Consider the following 22313-nt stretch of genomic DNA (forward strand, 5'->3'; position numbering starts at 1 on the left):
ATAAAATTTAATTGCCCAATACCCTGATCCAGTTTGACACCTTTTTAGTCTCCAGTAGGCTGGAACAAAATCACACCCGTGTCTAGTCCCAAATGCCCCCCGTTCCTCTTCACAAACATAAGGTTCTTATAGAAATACAAGGAGGCCACACTAAGAGTTCCCAAAGACACAAAGGCCAATCTGCAATCGTGCAATCGTCCATAAACCCATGGCCTGCAAGAACTCTTAGAGCCTTATGTTGCAAACCAAAGACTCTGTATTTCCGCCGGATGCCCCCAGACTAAGATTGCATATGACAAATGAGAGTGAAAAATGGTATAATAAGCTGTTCGTAAGACCTTGTGTCAAACGCCCGATGCCAGATTTCTGACCATATATAAGTTCTTTGATAGGTTTTTACTCAGATAGTCGAACATAAAATAAACTTTGATCAAATAAAAGGCATATATCGAGCACAGTTTAATTTAATCTTGCCCAAGTACTTTCGATCCCTAGATCATCTTCAGGGGCATTTCGTCAATTGCGGCTTATCTGACAAGAACAAAATGTCATAAATATAATTGTACATTACACTACACTACAAAAGGACAAACAAATACTTTAAAATTATTAAAGAAAAGCAACATTGCATGCCGAAGCCGGAGACAGAATGGCATAAAATATGTTGACCAAATTGAAGCGTGGGGTCCAGGTGTACCCCAAGGAACTTCACACTTGTCACATCTGCGTTTTCAGCCTGGGTATCCCTAACAGCAAACAGCCCTGTTGGTCCTTGCTTCATTAAGCAGGAGATTATTAACACAGAACCACTCTTTGATGTCCGACAGTGCAGACCTGGAACCCCTAAGGGAGTTCTCAAGTGTGTCAGCTGCGAAGGAGACCGTGGTGTCACCGGTGAGAGTGTGTATGTAGCGTTTGATTCAGTGTTTGTAAGGTCATTAATATATATTAGAAATAGTATGGGTTCAAGAAGGGAGCCCTGAGGAATACCAATATTAACAACACTGCCCCCTGACAACACCTCAGACACCCTCACAGATTGTACCCTGTTCTTAAGGTATGATTGAATCAACTTGACACTCTGTGGACAGAAGTTCTACCTCTATAGTTTTTTCAAGAGTATCCCATGGTCCATACAATCAAATGCCTTAGTTAAGTCACAAAACACAACAGTGTTGAATTGCATTCTATGAAAGGATTCCAAGATGCGTGACACTGGGTCAAGAATGCCAAGAGTTGTTCTCCTTTCCTTACTGAAACAGAACTGTGATCCTGAGAAATAATTATTACTTTCGAAAAAACTTATGATTCGCAAAGCCATGGCATTTCTTTACTATTTTAGAGATGACTGAGCAATGCGACAGGCCTGTAGTTCTCAGGGACGTTAATTTCCCCTTTTTTAAATATGGGTGTTATACTAGCCCTTTTTTAGAACTGAGGGAAATGTATTCTCTTTAAAGCATTGATTTGTTAAGTGTGTAAGAGGACTTATGATAATATTTTTTATCATCTTAATAATGCCACATATATCACAACTTTTTTGTTTTTTAAGCTATCTATGCTATTTTTCACACTATCGTGTGAAATTACATAAACAAGGGATCATTCCATAAAACATGTAGATTTCTTGTATAGCGAATTTTACACCTCGGCCAATAGCATCCCCCTGAGCTGAATATGAATGGGTTTGTTGTACCATGACTAGGGATCCAAAATATGGTTTTTATACTGTCAATGATGTACTCTTCTATTACAATACAACACAGCTCTTGTCCTTACTTTCATAGATTTTCATAAAGCGTTTGACGCGATCGAAATAGACAGAATAGAATAAATGTCTGCCAACTTCTTTAAGACCGTCAAAGCTCTTTTGCACGAATTGGCATTAAAATTCGCTTTTTCCAAAACACAATACATGACCAACCTTGTACTGACCAAAAACATTTCAACGTATGGTACGCAAATTGAACAAGTGTATACCTATAAGTATCTGGGCTACGAGCTTAAATTAGGAAGAGACAACAAAATAACATAGTTAAGCAGGATGTGTTTCTAAGGAAGCTAGGGTCTTGGACATCCTGTCTTTTTTAGCCATTTTAGCAGTAGAAAAGGTAGCAGCCGAGAGTATGGGTATACAAAAAGTGGAGCAGAGCCCCGATAGAGGGCTCCCAGAGTGTAATCAATGTTGTATGGTAGCCCGAGCAAGACTTCCTTGCCTTACCTGAAAATGTCTCATATTTATACACGTCCGTGAGTGTGGATATGGGTATTTCCAGCACAATTATCCAATAGAAGGGTTTAGAGGCTGGGCAATCAGCGTCAGCGTGCGAATTAGTCCTCAAATAAGAGCTCACAGTGGCGAGAATAGGACTAAATGGGCAGCTTAAGAAAACTGGGGGAAGTCTTTAGATCAGATATTCACATGTGCTTAAAAAGGAAGGTCTTTGATCAGTGTGTGCTACCGGTTCTAATGTATGGAGCAGAAAAATGGACCCTTACCAGAAAAGTAATTAATAAAATATAAGGGGAGCAGAGAGCAATGGAGAGATCAGTGTTGAATATATCGCACAAAGACAGAGTCTAGAATCAAATAGTTAGGAGAAAAACTTATGTTACGAAACTCATTAGCAGAATTACAACGCTAAACTGGAACTGGCAGGACATGTTGCCAGCGTCAGAGTGTGAAGATGGACCAAGAACATTTTTAGAATGGAGACCTAGACACGATGCTTATCGTAATAAAGGATGTCCTTCAAAAGATGGTCGTATAACATCAAGCGCATCCAGAACAAATGGATTCAAGGTGTTCAAGATCGAAAGCAGTATATTTATTTAAGGGAGGCAGTTGACTCAAAACGGTTGATTTTGATGATGAAATTTAAGTAAATGGTATTATTTTCATCATTAATATCCCAGGTTTTACAACTACTACTACTACTACTAAGGATTTCCAGTTTTCACTGTCTTCCTTCACTCAACCGTTTTCTCCAATTTTCCCTGTCATTCCAGTCTCCATCTCGCAGGGTTCATTTCTCCATAGCCTCGTCGATTTCATCTCTGAATGACCTTCGGGGTCTTCCTCTCTTTCTTCTTCCAATCGGGCTCCATTCTGTGATTTTGTTTATCCAGCTGTTTTGTTTGTCCTCTGTCCGCTTTTCTGACGTGGCCGTACCAGGATAGTCTCTTCTCCTCTATATAGTCGATTATGTCTGATTGCACTCCCATTCTCCGCTTAATCTCTGCGTTTTCAATTCTGTCTCTTTTTGTAAGTCTACAGCTTCTCCTCAGGAACTCCATTTCTACTGCTCTTATTCTACCTCTATTTCTCTTGTTTATTGTCCAGTTTTCGGACCCATATGTCAGGATACTTCTTGTCAGGGTATTATATATTCTCTTTTTTGTCTTTATCGTAATGTTCTTATCACACAACACTGAGTTTAGTTGTCTTATACAGTTTCTTGTTTGTCTCAGTCTGTTGTTTATATCTTCTTCTGTTGTTCCCTGGTTCGATATTATGGTTCCTAAATACTTGAATTTATCTGTTCCATTTATTTGTCTTCCCTCGTCTATCTCTAGGTTTCTCATATCCTTGTTTTCTGTTGTTAGGTATTCGGTTTTCTCTAAGTTTATTTCCATTCCGTTGTTTTTATATTCTTCTTCTAGTTTTCTGAGCATAAAGCTGAGATCTTCTTCATCTTGTGCGATGACTACTTGATCGTCGGCAAAACTTAAGGTGTATAGGTATTCGTCTCTTACTGGTATGCCCATTCCTTCGCACTTTCTCCTCCATGGTTTGAGTGTCTTTTCCAAGAATATTTTAAACAGGTTTTACAACTCTTTGTGGTAATTGACTTACTCCAATATAAGCTTCATTCCTTTGTATGTTTTGCTTTGGTTTTCCTCTACTTATTCTTTGAATTTTTGCCGTAAGCTTATCATTTATTCTCCTTCCAAACGGCGTATTCTCTTACTCATTCTTTTGATCCAGTTACGTAACGTGTTTATCTTTATAAATCGGTTAATATTAGATTCACTGCATTTAGATGCAATGGAGCTCAAAATCTCTAATCTAATTCTAATAAGAAATAATCTAATTTTTCTGTTGCAGATAGAATTATCGGAACTTTAGGGGAGGGAACGTTTGGAAAAGTTGTCAAAGTGAAAGATCTCAAAAAGTAAGTACCAGAAATATTTATTATCCAATAATACTTTTCATGTAAGACAAGATTTGATAACCAGATTATTTTAAAATTTACATTTGAACATTTGCGCTCTTCTTCCTCTTTAGCTACCTAGGTGGATCCGAGGGCCTCCTATTGCGAAAAACTGTCTTTTTCGAAAATACAAAAAAAAATCTTGAACGATCCTTTGCTTTAAAAGATCTGAAAAAAATTCATGAACATACATTTTCATGCCCAAGATTTTTTTTCAGATTTTTGGATCAAAATTGAGCTCAGGAAATATTTTTGGCAAACTTCTAAATAATTATTTTTTGTGTAATTTTTCCGTTCTTTTGAATGGTGGGGTTAGATTTGCAATTTTATCCTCTAAATTCAAAAAACCTATTTTTTTGGTGTTTTCCTCCTTGTTTTTAGCTAATAAACTCACCTGCATGTCAATAAATAACGATTTTTGATATCATTTTTCGTTATTTATAAAGTGGGATTTGCCATTTTCAGACCAGAAAATGCTCAAAATACGACAAACCCTCTTTTTTTAATATTTTTTTCCAATTTTTTTAGCACATAACCTCAACTGCATGTGAATAAAGAAATATGTGTAATCTATTTTTTCCGTTTTTTCTAATAGCTCATTCATGTTGGCCATTTTCAGACCGAAACAAACTCTCAACTCGAAAAATTCCATTTTTTGATGATTTTTTTTCGTATTTTAAGCACATAACCTCATTGCTACCACATATTGCCGCATACTGCTAAAAGGCATTCAATGCCTTAAAAACTTTTCAGGCTGTAATAATGCAAAACCCTCCTTTAAACAATTATATGTTTTGTAGAAAAAAGTAACACTAGGAGTAGTGTTGATATAATTGCTGACAGATGAATGAAAGAAAACGTACCTTTCCTAAAAATTTGTAAAATACATTATTCTTACTAAAACATTCTTCTTACTTATACACTACAATACTACAAAGTATTTCTGAAAATTTTAAAATATTTTATTAATTAAATAATATATTTATTATAATATATATTATCCAGATTTAAGCCATACTGCTGACACCCCCTCTAACGTCATCTACGGCTCTAGATGACATGGTATACTGGAATAATCTCTCAAAAATTTTCGTACGCATCTGGACGTTGAGAGTACTACAGCTTTCTGCATGGTATTATATTATGTTCACCCATACCAAGTATTTTATGTTTTCTAGGAGGTTTTTCGGGATGACATCATTAGTAAAGAGAATAATAGGTACTGTCTGAGTCCGTTTCATTCTTCATTGTCTCCTTATTTGTATTTCCAGATCTCTGTACTTGGCGATTTTTTCGTTGTATTCGTTGTATTAATTAGTGTTGGTCTAGTTAATCTATTAACTAGTGTTAGATCTGGTCTATTATGTGCTACTGGTTGCTCTGTGAGTACAGTATGGTCCCAAATTGGGACTTCCAATATAGCTAATATAGTTATAGTAAGACAAAAAATTGTTGAGAACGATAAAAGTACGCAAGACTGCATACCTTGGACACATACTGAGAAATAATAAATATAGTCTTCTGCAGGTCATCATGCAGGGTAGAGTCGATGGAAAAAAGGGAATAGGTAGAAAGAGGAAGTCATGGCTGCGAAATATTCGAGACTGGACAAACATGACTGTAGACGAATTATTACACGTTGCAAAAGACAGAGAAGCTTTTAAAAATGTGGTCGCCAACCTCCGTTAATGGGGACGGCACAGGAAGAAGAAGAAGTTATAGTAGTTGTCATTTGCAAACATATTCTCAGGAACGTTTTGACCATATGGGAGATGGTTGGTTTGTGGAAGTCCTAGTTTGTTAGTTATCTCTTGATGAAGCATCTCTTTTTTACTGAGTCATCTGTTTCTTATATTCACTTTCAGTTAATGTCTGGCAACCTTTGGCAAGATGTCAGATGGTTTCTTGGACTTGACATCCATATAATATAATATTATTTAAAATCTTCTATTATTTTTATACACTTTTGTCAAGTAATTTTTATATTTAATTATGATATAAGTGTATTAAAAATTGTTACTTTTATCTATACTTTTTTTCTAGAGACTGCCTTAGAGCTTTAAAAATAATTAAGAATGTTGAGAAGTACAGAGAAGCTGCCAAACTTGAAATTAACGTATTAGAAAAGTTGGCAGAGAAGGATCCAGAATGTATAAAGTAAGTACAACTAACCGTAAAATTGAATTTAAAAAAAATAAATATTCTCGACTGAGAAGCTTTCATAAATTTTTTAAATTCTATGGGATGTTGGTTATAGAGTGAGTTCACAAAATGTGGATAGTCTATTATTTCACAGAGGATTATTTTTCTCATATAAAACTCGAGCAGGTCAATTTTGTATTTCAGTTTTCTACGGTTTTTGAAACTAATAAATGTTTATTCCTACTACTTTACAGGATATGACGTCATCAATATTTTTTCAATTGAAAGTATACTCTTTTGCTTTCACTGCGTAGAAAGGCTGTAATTAGTCACTGCTCATTTATACTGGACTTGTGAACTGGAATTATGTGCTTTTTACTGACGAATCCAGATTCGACTTACATTGTCCAGGCGGCCATAAAAGAGTAGAAGGACAAGATAGAGATTCACAAAAAAACCACAAAAAACAGTAAAGAACGCCTCGGCGAAAAAAATACTAACAAAAACCGGCGAAAGACAACAAAAAACATTAACAAAAACCAAAAAACAAGAACCAAGTTGCCGAACCAAGTCGCCGAACCGTGCGGAGACTTGAGGCCCGAGCAAGCAATTCAGATTCGCGGATGTCACAACAAGATAACAGGAATAAAATGCCTCACCCTAGCCTGCATTGATCGGTTAGGAAACCATGTTTGAGTTCTTGTACCCAGGACTCCCACGTAAACAGCATTTGGCTGATAGTGTGCCCCTATCGCGTATCAAAGTGATATAGGTGGGAAAGGGATGATCTGGAGCATTGGAGTGCGGTGAAGTGATTCCTGTTCTTACACGAATTAATACACCTCGCTGCAATAAATTATTTTCACGTCATTTTAAAGGGTGTACATTTTTACAAGTCTCTCAGGCTAAGTTCAATTAAATTGGTTGCTGGCTAGCGAGAGATTCGCGGAGTAGCCATTCAGTTTCTGCGTAAGCTGTGGAGAAGGTTCAGTAATGGTATGGGTAGGAAAAAACCGGGAAGACATCACGTAGTTAGTGTTTATCAATAGATATTTGATGATAACCGATATATTGAGGAGATATTAATTGATCACGGTGTACCTTTTAGTGAATTTTTGGCATTAGTTTTATTTTAATCCATGATAATACGCGGCCACACTATTGCTAAAGCTAGTTGATATTCTCAGTCACAGTATTCCCAAGAGATATTAAATAATACTATCGGATCTTTTGACAAAGATTACAACAAAAATATTCACTATATTTTTCTATCCCCGATAATATCTCTGAAAATTCCTGAAATATCAGAACCAGATGTATATTATCAGTTTGTTTCCATTCTGTCAATCGCCTAGGTATTGATTTGTCGCTCAAGATAAAACTGACTATGACACAATACCCCATTTGTTCTACATTTTTGGCACAATTCCCGAAGACCGTTCACTTGATATAATTAAATGGAGAATCTTACGATAAATATTCTTTTGTTCTTTATTACAGTTTTACGAGTTAGTTTACAGCATGTACCGTCAAATTGTAGTTATTTAGACGATTTTAACTGCTCAATAAGTTTATAAGTTGCAGCTCATATCAAACAGAATTTGTACACAAAAAAGTTTCGTAATAAAATTGCTTGTTAGTGGGAGGTGTATTCAGTTGAAATAAATAAAGTAAATCATTCAAGAATTATTTTATTTTGGCGCCATTAATCATGACGATACGATGTGTACTTTTTGAGAGTTTAGGTGTAGGTTTTGAGTATTAACAAATCTACTATTATATAGTTCATATTTCAGCGCTCTTGGCGTAAGTAATCAAATTACATATTTGTAATAATAAGTAATTTGATTAGTGAGTTCATTAATTCTTCATCATCTTCTTCTTCTTCTTTTTATGTAGACATGACTCTGTCTGTTTTTCAATGTGCCTCCAGTAAGTTGTCGTTCCATCGTTTTCGTGGTTTTCTTACTGATCGTCTTTCTATTGGGGAACTGTCTCTTACCGCCTTTACTACTACCTATATTTGTTGTAATACGGCTTATATGATCGTTTCATTCTTTTCTTCTATTTTTTATCCAGTCCTTAATGTTCTCCACCTTGCATGCCCAATTTTTCTAAGTGTTTTCATCTCTGCTGTTTTTAGCATCCTCTTTGTCCTCTCTGTGTCAGGTCTTGTTTCTGCCGCGTATGCTATTATGGGTCTGATGACTGTTTTGTAAATTCTGCCTTTCATTTCTTTTCCAATATTTATTTCCCATATTATTTCATTCAGGCAACCTGCAGTTCTGTTTGCTTTATTCACTTAATCGTCTATTTCTGTTTCAAGCTTCTCGTAGCTAGATAATGTGATGCCTAGATATTTAAAGTCCATTACTTGTTCTATTATCTGACTTTTCAGCTCCAATTAACATCTTAGTAAATTTTTTTCATATTTCTCCATTCTGTTTTAACATCCTCTGTATGTTTACAGTATTCCTTCAGTTTTTTGCTTATATCTTCTGCATATTTAATTCTTCTATATGTAGCATTCAGTTTTTCTATGTATCATTTGTCCTTTGTTGTCTTGTTTTTTAGCGTTCTTTTGACTTTTTGGCTTAACGTTGCGGTAACCATAAAATGGTATGTGTCTGCATGTGCCCCTCTGTATGTTCTCACGTCTGTTATCGATGTTTGCTTTCTCTTTGTGATCAGTATATGGTCTATTTGGGACCATGTTTTTTGGTCTGGTGAGATCTATGTTACTTTGTGGTACACAGGGTGTGCAAATTTTGTACTACTGACAATCATATTGGTGCTAGTTGCTGTTGCATAATCTTTGACCATTATCATTTGTTTTTTCATGTAATGTGTATTTACCTGCAACTTGGTTAATGTAGTCTTCCTTGCCTATCTGGGCGTTAAAATCTCCCATTACCAGAATTGTGTCTTCTTTGGGTAAAGACTCAATTTCTTGTTCCAGGTTCTCATAAATGTTATCTTTTTCCTCTGCTACGGCACTTTATGATGGATGGATATAATAAATAGTTTGGCGTTAATTCTCAGGTATGCCAAGCGCTCATTTATTGGTTTAAATTGCATAATATTATTTTGTATTTTTCCCGTAGTTATAAATGCAACTCCATATTGACCTTGTTTTTCATGCCCAGAGTAGTGTAATGTGTAATTTTTTTTATTTATTTCTCCTTGACCTGCCCATCTAATTTCTTGAATTACTGCAACATCAATTCCGTATCTTTCCAGCTCTGAGACAATCTCTTGGATTTTTCCTGGTTCAAGCATTGTTCTGATGTTCCACGTGTTTATTTTTACTTGCTCGTGTTTTTTAATTTTTTTTTATGTTTATTTATGTACGTATGTTTCATTATTTTTTCTTGAGAGTTCATATCCTTTTTCTTTGCCATTTCTTATTTCGTTTCTTGTTGGATATCCGATATTTCTTGTTGTATCAGTTTTTTGACATTCCTTGTTTATCTTTTTCTAACTCTTTTTTTTTCTTTATTCCATTTCCATATGTCCCCGTCAATATTTAATTTTTGATAGCCAACTCGGATGTTCTTACCTTCAAGTTTTTCTAATTTTCCAATTTTACTTATTTCCTGTTGTATCTTCATCTCTTCGTGCGCTAGATCATCATTAATGTATATTTCTGGCTTCGTTGATCTTAGTTTGTTTTTATTCCGCATAATTTTTATTTTTTTATTTATGTCTTTTGCTTTTATAAGACATGTTTTTTCACCTAGTTTGTAAGCCCCTTCAATTTTAATCATCGTCGCTATCCATTTTTTTTCTTTAGATGCTTTTTCTTCTAAAGGCGTCGGTGATACCTTTTCTTAATTCTATCCATTTTTCCACTCCTTCCATTCTGCTTCTTGTTCTTCTTGCTTTGTAAACCCTTTTGACCAGTCTACTATATTCTATTTTGCAAAATGTCTGTACCAACTTAACTGGTTATTCTCAATATTATTTAATATTGGTTTCCGATTTTCTTTTCTGTTATTCGTATTTGGAAGTTGCTTCTTTGCCTTTGTGAGTACTTTTTTTATGAATTGTTCTTTTTGTTGTTCCTCTGAGTTTGCTGCAGTAAATTCTCATTTAAGTTTTGTTCAAAAATAATATTTGTTTCAATATCTTCCATAAATATATTTGTCAATAATGAACATCTCGCATATACTTGTAGTCAGCAATTAATATATCGTTTGTGTTTTAGTTTAAATTAAATACATAATTTTATTCTTTTTTTTCAGTTTATGTGTAAAAATGTTGGATTGGTTTGACTATTATGGCCATATGTGTATTACTTTTGAAATGTTAGGACTAAGCGTTTTCGACTTTTTGGTAAGTTTCTAATTTTTATTTTAAATATTTAATTTGTATGTAATTTATAGGTATACACACTTTTTCTTTTATAATTATTATATAATGCACTTACGAGCAAATCAATCGACTTCAAAGTAAAATAAGTTATAGTTTTTGACTACTCTGTTTGGCCAGTGTATATCAACAATATATGTAAAATTAAAAGTGAAATATCGTAAACAGAAGTAAGTTTTATTGCAATGACACGATTATTTATAAAGTTAGTAAGTAAATAACAACAAAGATAACTTAATATTGTATGCGAGGAAACATGTTATACATGAAAGTCATTATGTAATAAATATAAAAGTAAATTAACATAAAGAATCAAAATTAATACTTAGTATTTCCTCTTCTGAGTTGTATTCACGTATACCAAAATGCCTTTGTCAGAAATGAAATGGGTGATACTGAAACCATAAACATCCAAAGAGGAGTTAGACAAGGTTGTATACTATCACCATTATTATTCAACTTGTACTCAGAGGACATCTTTGCACATGCTCTAGATGAAACACAAGAAGGAATAAAAGTCAATGGAAAAATCGTGAACAATATCAGGAATGCCGATGATACAGTACTGATTGCTGGCAGTGAAGAACTACAAATTCTGTTAACCAAAGTAGTGCGAGAAGGAGAACTATACGGCCTTAAGGTGAATGTAAAAAAAAACCAAAACAATGGTAATTTCAAAAAAAAAAAACACACACACCAGTTATAAACATACTAGTCAACAACAATCTAGTTGAACAAGTGAAAAAGTGTTTAAGTATCTAGGCTGTTGGATACATGAAACCTTAGACCAAGAACAAGAGGTTAAATGTAGAATATAACAGGCAAGAAACACCTTCTTAAATATGCGACAGTTACTCACTACCCGTAATCTTGATTTGCCCTACAATCCGCATGATAGTGTTATGTATATAGTGTACCATTACACGGCGTGGAAGCTTGGACGTTAACAGTCAGCTCGTTACGACGTTTAGAGAGCTTTGAGACGTGGGTATTTCGTCGTATGCTGAAAATTCCATGGACCGACCGCGTTAGAAATGAAGAAGTTTTAAGGCGTATGAATAGAGAACGTGAACTCACAGAAATTGTCAAGAAGCGTAAAACGTCTTATCTTGGACACATATTTAGACACGACAGGTATAACTTCCTTCAGCTTATTATAGAAGGGAAAATAGAAGACAGACGCGGCCCGGGTAGACGAGAAATGACCTGGCTGCGCAACATCAAATATTGGACAGGATTAGACTTTCAAAGTTTAATAAGGAAAGCCCAAAATAGGGAAGACTTTGCAGAGATCATCGCCAACCTTCGCTAAGAAGACGGCACCTAAAGAAAAAGATGAGTTGTACTACACTTTCCATGCGATCTCTTAGTTTTTATTTCTCAAAGTTTTTATTAAGTTTGACTGATTGATTCTTGAGGATTCGCTTCCCACTCTTCATCTAATGCAGTTTTAGCTCCGCCACTGACGCTGGTGCTGAATTACGGATCCGAACTATGCGTTTAAGTTTATCTCATAGGTGCTCGATGGGAATCATATCCGGACATATTGGAGGCCAGTCCATTGTTTTATATTGATGTTGGCCACGTAATCTTTCGTAATCCGCGCTGTATGACATCAAGCGTTATCATGCATTAGCATGAAGCCGTTGCCTATGTAACCAGCCTAAGAAACAACATGGTCTTGGAGTAATAATTATGGAGTCATCATTTTTTCAAGTTTTTACAGCTTTTAGTTCCTCTTTGCTTATGTTCTGTTTAATTTTATTAGACATTTCCAATTAAATTTTACATAGTCCTCGGTATTCTCCTTTTTCGTGGGTTGGCAAATATTGGGATAGTTTCTCCACTGAGCTAATTATGCCTAATTTTGGAATAGATGTATGAGTAACAGCAAAGTTTAGACCTTTTGACGGTATTAAACTCTTCGTTGCATTTAAATGTCTATTTGATAGATTGACAGCTATTGCTAATATGTCGTAGGTTATTATTATTATTTAATATTATATCCAGGTGCTGTTAAGCAAATTTTCTGGTCGAATAGATTGTCTGGCAAACTCTTCTGTTGTACGCGTAACTTTGATACTGCGATTCTTTTGTATGTGTCAACGTACCTTAGATATCATTTTAGTTTGCCTTGAATTAGAGAAAGGTTGACCATATGCCACTGATACTTTTTTAAGGAGAGCTGGTAATTTCCTGAAGGAAGGACAGACACTTCTATGGTGGCATCTCAAGGATGAAGACCTACCTTACTTTCGCGAGCTAGTTGGATTTAGATTTAAGTGACGAAATCTTAGTATAATTATTTCTATTTAGATATATACAGTTATAATAATATCATATCTCTTGCTAAGACAACATTTAAATAAAAAAATAGCATACGGCTAACATTTTTAAGTAATTTTTTGTTTCAGAAAGATAACAATTACCAACCGTATCCACTAGAACAAGTTAGACATATCGGATATCAGTTGTGTTATTCAGTCAAATTTCTTCACGAAAACCGACTGACGCATACAGATCTCAAACCGGAAAATATACTCTTTGTAGATTCATCATACGACTTGGTGTACGATGTAAAAAAGGTAAGTTAATCGGTAAATTAGAGTACTAATTGATTATCTTCCTCCATTATACTATTATATGATAAATGGATACATATAGATCCCATCATTTCTATGACGAAGCGGTACTAGTTCAAAATTATTGCACACTACGTCTATAATCATATATAGGTACCAATCTAAAGTGTCTCACCCCTCCATTTATTGTCTCAGCCACTAAACTTAAATTAATACATTTTTGGGGGTAATTGGACTAAAGTATCTGTTTATAGTTTTATATTTTGGTGACGTAATCACTAAAAAGGGCATGCGGATGCCATTTTGTAAGATAATTTTAAATGGGATCGTATCGTAATGCCATATCGAAAACATCTCAGCAAAGTGCGATTCTGTTGCGCCCTTTCAAAATGGGAACAGTTCAATGTTCAATAGTTAAACTGTTATGGACTACCCCTAATAATTTGGTGGTCTTTTTATGTAAAATGTGGAACTTTTTATGGAAAAAGCCCAAACAAGTCAATTTATTTTTTCAGTTTTCGATGTTCTAACATAATTTATTTGTTTATGATCACATCATCATGATTGTTACTGCTCATCCAAGTTATCATATGTCAGAGGTCACTTTAACATTTCCTTTAAAAGACCAACAGCCATTCTCTCCCCTGCTGTCACCAACTATGTAGCTTCTTCAAATTTGAAAAATTTTTGAAACTGTTTGTCCTTTATCTAGTATTGTATAAATTTATTATTTAATATTTATGGCATTTATAAAATTGTTGGAATTAAGTCTAAAATGTTATAATTTTTTTATCAACAATCAACATCGAGTTTTTTTCGAAGTTACTTAATTTTCCTTCACTTGAAAAAACGTTTCTTGGCTTATTTCAGATGCCCCTGAAGATACTCTGAGAGCGAGAGTACTTGGGCAAGATTTAATAAAAAACTGTGATCGATATCTGCCTTTTATTTGATTAAAGTTTATTATTTTTTATTTAATTTTCCAGAGGAAAGACGTGCGGAGGGTAAAAAGAACTGACGTGAGATTAATAGACTTCGGTAGTGCTACATTCGACCACGAACATCACAGTACGATAGTGTCGACCCGTCACTATAGAGCACCAGAAGTTATTTTGGGTAAGTTAATAATTTTCATACACCATTTTATGTTCATCATTATCATAACTGGTGCTATAGTCTTGAAGTAGAGTTTCGGCTTTCCCAAGTCCTTCGCCATTCAGTCCTATTCACTGACAAAAGTTGAGAGTTTGTCGCACCAATTTACCTTCCAACATCAACTCCATCCTTCCATCTTAGTTTTGGCATAACTGGACGTATACTTTCCCCAGGCTGTGTTATAATTTATATTTACCAATTTATGTTCACTTTCCTTTATAATTTTGGCGAATGCATTTGATATTAAAAACTTACCGATTCATACGAACATATCGTTGGAAATTAGTCGTTTTTGGCAGTCTACCAACATTAGATACAGACAGTAATGCATTTTATTATGGTTAGTTGACAACTTAAATGTAGATTTATTTTATATTCCGATAAAAAAATAATAAATATTTTTTTTCCTACTAACTGCGCCTCACATTTCTAATGAAAGAACTTTGACGTCATAGAAATACTTAATGGTTCTTATTGATATTTCAACTTTGAATTGCTTGAAAAGGTTACTTTAAGTTTAAAACTCCTTTGTTTGGTTAAACTGATACTTTATTTCACCTCCACACATCGAAACTGGGCTTCATCAAGTTCTTGTTTGATTAATAATTATGAGATGAAAAAAACTTTAAAATCCTTTCAGAATGTATTGTCATTACCTGGGGAGTTGTTTGAACATCCTCACCGATGTTTTGGAATTTTTATTAGCCAATTGCTCTACATCTGCAGAGCATATTCTGTATCATTTCTTCTTTATCCAAATAAAGCTGAAACATAGTAGGTATCATAAGCCATTTTATTATTTTGAATGCCAACTCGAAAATACCAAATATAGCCTTAAATAACTTTGGCTAAGCGTTAACTAAGAGAATATCTTGACGTCCTGGAGACTAATAAATCTCTTGGATATAGCCTTTATATGAATTCCACATGTTTCGTCATTCATATGCTTCGTTATTCACACTTCAGCTGATTTCTAAGCTGATCATAGACAAGAGTGTTTGGTACTCAGAAGCAGGGTTTTGGTCCCACCATAAATGACACCATAAAAACAAAAAAAAATAATAAACATGATTCCTTTAACCTCCATAAAACGATTAAAGAAGCGGCAGGCTTATATAAACACAAGAACACTGGATTCCTGACAGATAATCAGGGAAACATAGTACTGGAAATAGAGCATAAAAGAGATATTTGGATTAAATACATAGAAAAAACTTTTGAAGATATACGAAGTAACACTGGTATTACAACAAACACCAATTGCGAATCTGGACCACCATTTACAGTCGAAGAAGTAAAATATGCCATCAAAAGCACCAAAGATGGTAAAGCAGTAGGCCCTGATAATTTTCACTCAGAATTCTTAAAACTTATGGACTATGATGGCATAAAATGGTTGACAAATATATTTAACAGTATATATGATACGGGCGTGGTTCCCCAAGAGTGGTTAGTGTCAACTTTTATAAATCTTCCAAAAAAACCCAATGCGAGAAAGTGCGAAGACTATAGAATTATAAGCCTTATGAGCCATTTACTTAAAACATTTCTAAAGATCATTCACAAAAGAATATATACAAAATGTAAGGAACAACTAACAAGAACACAATTCGGATTTCGTGATGCTCTGGGAACACGGGAGGCCCTTTTTGCTGTACAGGTGCTATTTCAGAGATGCAGGGATGTGAATTGTGACATATACGTATGCTTTATAGATTACCAGAAGGCATTTGACACAGTAAAACATGACAAATTAATGACTCTAATGCAAGAAATTGGAATTGACAACAAAGATCCAAAGATCTTAGAATTATCAGAAACATTTACTACAATCAAAATAGAAGACAATAGATAAAATTGCAGTAGAACGTGGAGTACGACAGGGCTGTATTTTGTCTCCATTGTTGTTCAACATTTATTCTGAATGGGTATTTAAGGAAGCTTTAGACGGTTGTGCGAAAGGAATACTAATAAACGGTGAATGGTTGAATAACATTAGATATGCAGATGACACTATAGTTTTTGCCGATAATCTGAATGACTTACAGATATTAACAAATCGCATAACAGAAGTCAGCAACAGATACGGACTAGCTCTTAACATAAAGAAAACCAAATTTATGACAATTAGTAAAAAACCAATACTAAACGCTCAACTTACAATCAACCAACAGAATATCGAAAGAATCGAGCAATATACATATCTAGGCACCAATTTAAATAGCCAATGGGACTACTCAACAGAAATTAAACAGCAAATAATAAAAGCAAAAGCAGCATTCGTTAGAATGAGAACCATTTTCAACAGTCGAGACATATCATTAAAAACAAAATGCCGTCTATTGAACTGCTACATATTCACAGTTCTGCTCTACGGAATGGAAGCATGGACACTGACTGTTGCATCTATGAATCGGCCCGAAGCTTTCGAAATGTGGTGTTATAGGCGCATCTTACGTATATCCTGGGTTGACAGAGTTACTAATGTGGAGGTCCTGCGTAGAATGGGGAAAGAATGTGAAATTCTCATGACCGTCAAAACTAAAAAGTTGGAATATCTAGGACATGTAATGAGAAATCAAGAACGTTACGGCCTTCTCCAGCTGATTCTCCAAGGGAAAGTAAATGGTAAGAGAGGACCGGGAAGAAGACGCATTTCCTGGCTTCAAAATTTACGAAAGTGGTATAACACGACTACCACTGAACTGTTCCGCGCTGCAATAAATAAAGTAAAGATAGCCGTGATGATCGCCTACATCCTGGACGGATATGCACTTTAAGAAGAAGATAAATGACGGTCTTCGAAAATCGATCTGATGGACGTGATTACGTCGAGGCACAGTTTCAAAGACCATATAATGTTTTTAGTTTAGCTTTAAACTTAATTGCAAAATATAGCCTCTTGCCTTGTGCGATCTGAACTCATAGGGATAACTATTATTTCGGTGTGAATCTTTAAAGGGGCGCTTTCTGATGATACTGATAGGACGTAATTTGATCTGGTAAAGTCCTTGTTTATAGTAGGTTACTTCTTTAATTTGTCTGTATATCACCGTAACCCTCCATTTTCAACATTGGCCATTTATCCAATAATCGCTACCCCTAGTCAACAGTAATACTCACTAATAGTCTAAACATTAGACACCGCCAGCTCCTGATGAGCCTATCTCTAGTATTATAATTACTGAGAAACGCTAATAGGGTATATCGCATAGGTATATAAGACATGTGTGAATAAATTCTAACCAAAGAAACACCTGCGAAGGCTGAGCGAAGGAAGATGCCGGAGCTGTAGCGAAATGGGGATAGAGTGCTGCATTATGACAACACATCAATCAATTATATGTTACTTATTTGTGATTTCTGCACAAAAAACCACAGACTGTCACTCTTTATTCCGACTACTCACCAGACCTCTTATTAATAATTTCATAAGGGCAGTTCTCAGGGTGCTTTAGTAGTGGAAATGATGTTGCGAGCGTGTATACATTACCAAGGGGATTATATTATTGAAGGGGATAATGTGGAATGGTTTATAATATTTTAAATAAAGTTTCTAGACATTAGTCTTGAAATTTTTTTTTACCAGCCCTTGTTAAGATATAGACAAATGTAAGGGAAAAATAGAATAAGAGAAGACATTTCTCTAAAAGATATTTTCCGAAAAAATTATTTTTGTTTCGAAATTTTAACCTGAAACAGCATGTGGTTGAAATGCCAAAAGTCCAAAATAATACTTGTAACACAGTTAATAGATTAAAAGTTTCAGAATATAAATGTTACGGCGGCTTTACTTCATTTTTTTAGGTTTTTTAGATAGGTTGAAATATATAGATATCATTAGATGAATAAGTAAGTATTTCGGTAAGAAATAATTGAAACATAGTTAAGGTGGGATCTGTCGAAAAGCAGGCTATAATGAACATTTTCCATAGGATTCTATTGTTTTGTTAGAATAACTTCAGGATGTATCTTGTATCAATAATTACGATATGCGCCAGTCGCAAACCTTGTACTTAATTTGTTATTTAACAAAATCTGAAAAAAATTGAAAATTTTTGCTTTTTATAGGCGAAAATATGGGTGCCAAGAGTAAAAATTTTCGTTTTTTTTTTCAGATCAAAAATTAAGCACAAGGTACATCCTGAAGTGATTCCAGCAAAAAAAATAGATTCTATGGAAAATGTCCAATTTAAAACAGATCCCGTCTGAACTAATAGTGATATTTTGAAAAACAGTAACTGTATACCAAACGTAATAGAATTATTTACTCTTTGAGCTCCCACAAATTACATTATTTTTCTGATTTTTTTTTTAATTTTTCTTTTCAGAATTAGGATGGTCTCAACCGTGCGATGTTTGGTCGATAGGCTGTATATTATTCGAATTATACTTAGGTATTACGTTGTTCCAGACTCACGATAATAGAGAACATTTAGCGATGATGCAAAGGATCATAGGAGAAATTCCAATCAGGTTGGTTAGTTTCATTTTTTATGTACTTTTAGCAACATGATGCATTTAAAAATAAACAAAAATATAACAGCAGAATATTGCCGCCCAGGGCAAGATCGCTGACCGTGCTCCCCCCCCCCTCACTTGGTAGACCCTTTTACTCACCACCGCCTTCCTTCAGCGATCGTCAACTTAAACCACGATTATATATTTATTGATGTGTGCTTTGTGCTAAATTATTTAATACACCATTTGTCACTTTATTTAAAAGATAAACGTTTAAAAACAGATATATTTGCAATATTTGTATGAAATTTTACTACAGAACTATATATTAACATGTTTTAATATCTAAAAACTCACTATCCATATCCAGAATTACAAACTTACTTTTTAAATTAAGTAGCACTCTTCTTGCCTTGGCACGGGAAAAGTCTTTTAATAATTCTTCAAGATTCAGGGACTTTCCTGGGACATAGTTGATCTTAAGTAGGTTTTTATTAGTTTCAGCTTTGAAAAGCTTCTCTCTCCAGAGGACACTGTCACTGGCAGGGTTAATAAAATCCTTAAATCAACGTTGGGTATGAAATCAAAATTATACTCTCTAATCATTTTCAGGGTTTCTTTAGGTGTACTCTTGGGCTTCACAATCGTGGAAAGTACTTCGAATTCATCTATTAGATAAGCATAATTTAGATCTTTTGAATCATCAAAATTTAAAGCATCACATAGCTTAAAACATTTATCTGATAAATCACTAGCAGTCATATCTACGAGAAAGAAAGTGCATCTGTGTTTATATTACAAAATTGGTTACACGGCAGAAGTAATAGGTACTTTTTAACAGGACTAAACATAGACGAAATTAATTATAGGGGAACTGAAAATACGGCCTAGTTGGATGCAATAAAAACAGTCTCCGAAGTAGTATAGATAAATCGTGGTACAGCACCATCAAAATTTAAGAGCAGTTATGGTTAGAAAAATGAAAGCGCTATAAATAGGAATAGTAACGTGGTGATAATAATGGAATATCTGGAAATCATTTGAAATGGGAGATATATAACTTGTTACACTTCATTCTCTCACTAAGTGCACTTGGTTTCTTTCACCGTAACAAGAAGGAAAACCCGACAGCTCCTTCTTGAAATTGTGTTCTTATCTGTTCGTCTGCCTATCTGTCCATCTATGCGTTAACTATTGAAGGTCCCACAGTCTAAAAACTTTTTACGTATTTTTCTTTTGAATCAAGTTAAAACCATATTAACATATTAAATTTGGGAACAATAGATTTACCAAAGTTATAGATATCTCGTTATAAAAAGGCCTTAGATTCTTGAAACTTGGTATATAGTTCTTCTAGGATGTATACTACAAATATATTAAAAAACGTTCCCGAAAATACATGTCTATACAACCCTCATTTCATATAAAAGATTACGGTTCCATAGTATACTCATCTGTCAAAGAAACGGTATTACATCATCCTAAAGTTATTCAAACTACGGCATTAAGATTAGCCACGGAAGCTTTCCGAACCAGCCCAATAAAGAGTTTATGGGCAGAAACTGGAAAGCCACCGCTTTCTGCCAACTGATACATCTTTTAGTATTAGCGACTACTTACATACATAGCTAGGATTGATAACTTTACAGAGGTACGGTGCCGGCTCAGTTAAATTAGAAATTAAAATATTTTCGTCTTGTTTGGTAAACCAGTACCTAGTTACTGAGTTACGATCGCCACCTTCCTATTACTTAATAATAAATACTTTTACCAACAAACGTACATTTTCTAATATCCAAAACAACTACTATAGTTGGATAAATTGCCGTTACTTCAATTTATCTATGCGGAAGTTGCGTCTGCAATACAGAGCAGTGTTCTATCTCATTTTATCACAATACTTTCTCTCTTCCGGTCACGTGCATCTGGCTAAAATTTGATCCGCAAAGATCTAATTGTCGATTTGAGTAGAAACTACTAAGATCCTTAATTACTCGTATTAACTCTAGTAAAATATCCAATGCTCTTATAATTACCGATTCAAAATCATAAACCAACTTTATACGACAGATCCAATTGCCCTTTTCATCAAAAGATAACTAGGCTTTCATACAAAACAGCAATGATACTGTATATTTTAATTAAATTCCTTCAATTAGCCTCCAATGAAATGAAGCAGCAGATCCCATAGCACAACAAGCAAGAACTGGTGAAACCGCGAGTGAAGTGAGAAATGTAGTGCTAAATGTTTAAAAATCATTTGATGAGGTAAGGGTCGGAAATTAGTGGCAACACCAGTGGAATGTTTCAGCATCGAAACTTCGCGAAATAAAAAAATCTGTAAAATTATGGAAATATCAAATGACAAACTGGGCGCATCCAGTTGTTGTTACTCGATTTCGTTTAGGACATATCCGACTTTTCCACTGGCATATAATTGGTCACACTAACCCACTTTTATGTGACAACTGTAATGTTCCTTTTTAAATTTAAAACGCCAAGAAGAAGACTACGTCGTTGAAGTCAAGCAAATATGCGACAAGCTACATCACGTGCTAACGGTACTGATGAGCAACGAGATACAGAAAATGATAATAGGCGTATTGGCATCTCAGAATTTCGTTCTAGAGTGATAGAAATGAAGTGGATACGCTTAGAATGGAACAAGTTAGTGCACATCAAACACAACAACAGCGAGCACAACACAATGTCCTCCATCTGACTCCTACCCCACAACTTACAATTAAAAGTAGGATCAGTTGTTATTATTTTGCGTAACATTAATCAACCTCGAGTGCGCAATGGAATAAGACTTACTGTGAAAAAGCTAATGAATAATGTCATTAAGACAACGATCATTAATGAAAAATACACAAGAGAGGATGTCTGGATCCTGTGTATACCATTAATTCCAACGAACTTACCATTTGATTTTAACCATCTGCATTTTGGGATTTGCAATAACAATAAACAAATCGTTATGCCAATTGGTGGAGGTTTGCAGAATCAACTTGGAGTTTCCATGTTTCGAACATGGAGAATCATTCGTCACGTTTTCGCGCGTCAGAAAACTGTCATTATTGTATATTTATGCAAATCCAAAAAATACCAAAAATATTGTTTATCAGAAAGTATTATTTTGATTAAACTTTTTCGTACATAATGTTTTCGAGTATTTTTTTTGGTTGTGTATTAGTTTTTAGATATTGAACTTTGGCACATTATTACAACTTTTTTTTAAATATATATTTTGTTACAGTATGGCGAAACGAACGAAGACAAGGTACTTCTACAAAGGAAAACTGGAGTGGGATGAAAAGAGTGCAGCGGGGAGATATGTTAAAAACAATTGTAAACATTTATCGGTAAGTCAATCTATTTTTTTGGC

General features: G+C 34.6%; 1 protein-coding gene across 2 annotated transcripts in view; it reads left to right on the forward strand.

The window, feature by feature from the left end:
* LOC140432756 (uncharacterized) overlaps nt 1-22313 on the forward strand; it is a 61654-nt gene that overhangs the window by 36816 nt on the left and 2525 nt on the right. The window contains exons 4-10 of one of the 2 annotated variants that reach the window (XM_072520842.1): nt 4109-4175; nt 6258-6371; nt 10601-10691; nt 13142-13312; nt 14296-14425; nt 18796-18944; nt 22185-22289. In XM_072520842.1, the coding sequence (XP_072376943.1) occupies nt 4109-4175; nt 6258-6371; nt 10601-10691; nt 13142-13312; nt 14296-14425; nt 18796-18944; nt 22185-22241 (779 nt within the window). In that variant the 3' untranslated portion in view covers nt 22242-22289. Of the gene's footprint in view, nt 1-4108; nt 4176-6257; nt 6372-10600; nt 10692-13141; nt 13313-14295; nt 14426-18795; nt 18945-22184; nt 22291-22313 lie in introns of those variants that run through there. The other variant, XM_072520841.1, reaches the window with a different exon arrangement.

The sequence above is a fragment of the Diabrotica undecimpunctata genome, chromosome 1, assembly GCF_040954645.1.
Source record: "Diabrotica undecimpunctata isolate CICGRU chromosome 1, icDiaUnde3, whole genome shotgun sequence".
Classification (NCBI taxonomy): Eukaryota; Metazoa; Arthropoda; class Insecta; order Coleoptera; family Chrysomelidae; genus Diabrotica; species Diabrotica undecimpunctata.